This window comes from Cyprinodon variegatus, unplaced genomic scaffold (genome assembly GCF_000732505.1).
Source record: "Cyprinodon variegatus isolate N-32 unplaced genomic scaffold, C_variegatus-1.0 Scaffold855, whole genome shotgun sequence".
Taxonomy (NCBI): Eukaryota; Metazoa; Chordata; class Actinopteri; order Cyprinodontiformes; family Cyprinodontidae; genus Cyprinodon; species Cyprinodon variegatus.
This window is the reverse complement of record NW_015151308.1, coordinates 347,101-349,519: the sequence shown is the minus strand read 5'-3', so window position 1 is coordinate 349,519 and position 2,419 is coordinate 347,101. Positions and strand designations below refer to the sequence as shown.

Below are 2,419 nucleotides of genomic sequence, written 5' to 3'. Positions count from 1 at the left end.
TTCTGAAATATCTCAGTTAACATTTTTATTTGTTTTTCACTGGCCCTAATCCTCTTCCGTACTTAAGCCTCCTGGAAATATGTAATTTTTCTCATTGCTGGAGGAATAAGGATTATTACTTTGGTTTTGTTTTTTTCCCATGGCGAGGTAGCAGAGGATTGTTTATCGTTTTAATGGTTCTTCTGATTTTGTTCTGATTCTGTTTTTGGTAATCTTTAAGCTTTTGGGGTCTGAATAAGCCACCATGTGTGCAGCCATATGATGGTGGTGGTTCCACATCACTTCCTGGAGAAATTGGAGGAAAGAAGCTGAATAAATCTTATAAATGCTCTGCCTCAGCAAACAAATTAATTATTGTGATCATTTCTTCAAGTTCCTTTGCACACTTTAAAGCTAATTCTATGTCTGCTATTCTGTTTAACATCATGCAGTTGGACAATCAAATTTTTTGAGTGTGTGCAGAAGACTTAAGTGATGCTGTGTTAACAAATGTTGCATGCGGCCATGCGTAGATTATACAAATCAGAGGTTTGGCTTTTTAGGTGGACCATCGTCAGCAGTAGAGTTCAGCAGAGCTTTCACACCTGCCTGAACAAAGCAGCTTAAAAAGGAGCAAATGGCTCTTTTTGTGAAAGTGCACTCAGCGTTGTCTGATTACGGGTTTCAGTTAAAGTCCCCCTGCAGTTCAGAAAACTCTTATGATTCTGATGGCAGGACAGGAGTAGCTTTTTATTTATTTTTTATTTTTTTGGCCTTTCTTATAAACAGCAGTTAAGCTATTGGACAGCATCTGATGGTAGCTGCGTTGTAGAGTTGGTGAGCTCTCTTATCTTTCTGCTCTCCACCTTGGTGGCTAAAGAAACGTATTTTAAAAACAACGGAAAGTCTGAATATCAAGTATATTTATAATTTTTTTTCAGAAATTAGAAATTAAAATAAGACCCAGGAAGGGTTTTTTCCCACATTTTCTTAACAGTTTCTTTAGCTAACCCCTCTGTCATGTCTTTCCAGATCCATCATGACCCGCTCCTCCTCGACTAGCCGCTCCCTCGCCGACGTACCTCCTTCCTCTTTTGCTTCCCGACGCTCCGACGCAGGGATGAGATAATAAAGTCAAGCAGCCGACGCATGCTGCTACATCCCCTCCTCAGTGGCACCTGTGAACCCCCACTGACCCCCTACTGGAGTTTATTTTCTTAACTGAACCCCTGAAACTATGACGACGCCGGCTCTGCTGCCGCTGTCGGGTCGTAGGATACCCACTCTGTCGCCGGGCGCCTCCTCCTTCACGCACCACAGAGCTACTTTGAGGCTGTCGGAGAAATTCATCCTCCTCCTCATTCTCAGTGCCTTCATCACCTTATGCTTCGGGGCCTTCTTTTTCCTCCCGGACAACTCCAAGCACAAGCGCTTCGATCTGGGCCTGGAAGACGTGCTGATCCCGCACATCGACTCGCCTAAAGAGGGGAAGCATGGCTCAGGGCAGGTGATCATACATGGCCAAGGAGGACACGATGAGAACAGACACAGGTGAGGCAGGCTTTTTCCTGGACTGGTTGTAATGGGTTGACTGGTTTTATTGGTTTGCTGTGCTGATGTATCCACCTGTTCCCCTCCTCCATCATTTCTCTGAACATCTGTGTTCTGCTGCAAGTGCTGCCACCTTTGTGTGTCCTCTGGGTTTAATTGTTCGGCTTGTGAAACAACAGGACATTTCATCGCCTTGGTCCTGTTCCTGTGTGATTCTCCTGCCGGCAGCTCAATCGCCTGTTCAAAAACGCTTTAAGTCTGATTTTCATGGTTGCAATATTGTGCTTATTTGATTCAGTCTCTCCTGGTTTGCTGCTGATCCTCTATTATAGATAGTATTGAGATTTTTTTTTTTTATGTGTGTTGTTTGGGATCCAGAGGCCCTGCAGGAAGTTCATACGCATCATCCCTCAGATGCTATTCTTGGAGCTGAGAAATTACTGAGGGGGTTTTTCCAGATAAATCAGGACAAGAATATTTGTGTGCATTTGGTTTAACAGAGTGAAGCAGAGGGGGTGGAGTTTTCTTTGTTTATTCTATGCTGCGCCTATGTTGTCTTTCTTTTTTTTTGTTTGCTAATTGAGCTCACTCCTTTTTCTGCTCAAGTTGGAGAAGAGGTTCATATCTTTTCTTAATATACAAACTATCAGACTGATGCAGGGAGGTTGCTCTGATCCACCTGTTAGCCGGCTATGCAGCAGTGCAGCAATGCTGCCTTTATTGGGTAGAAAAAAAACCTCTGACCATTAGTATATTGGCTGATAGGAATGAGCTTGGCAGTCTGAAGTTCAGCGCGGGGGGGACAAATTTGAGCTCTCTGCTATGCTGAAATACACTGGTGAGAACCCTGATTAATGGTGCATAATTGACCAAAATGCTGTTTACTAGG

The 2,419-nt window shown here is 43.7% G+C and overlaps 1 protein-coding gene across 1 annotated transcript in view; it reads left to right on the top strand.

Annotated features, from left to right (window-relative positions):
• Positions 1 to 1,009: 1,009 nt before the first annotated feature.
• Positions 1,010 to 2,419, top strand: part of LOC107099294 (mannosyl-oligosaccharide 1,2-alpha-mannosidase IB-like) — a 49,176-nt gene continuing 47,766 nt past the window's right edge. The window contains exon 1 of the mRNA XM_015397351.1: positions 1,010 to 1,530. Within this exon, the coding sequence (XP_015252837.1) occupies positions 1,217 to 1,530 (314 nt within the window). The 5' untranslated portion in view covers positions 1,010 to 1,216. The remainder of the gene's footprint in view (positions 1,531 to 2,419) is intronic.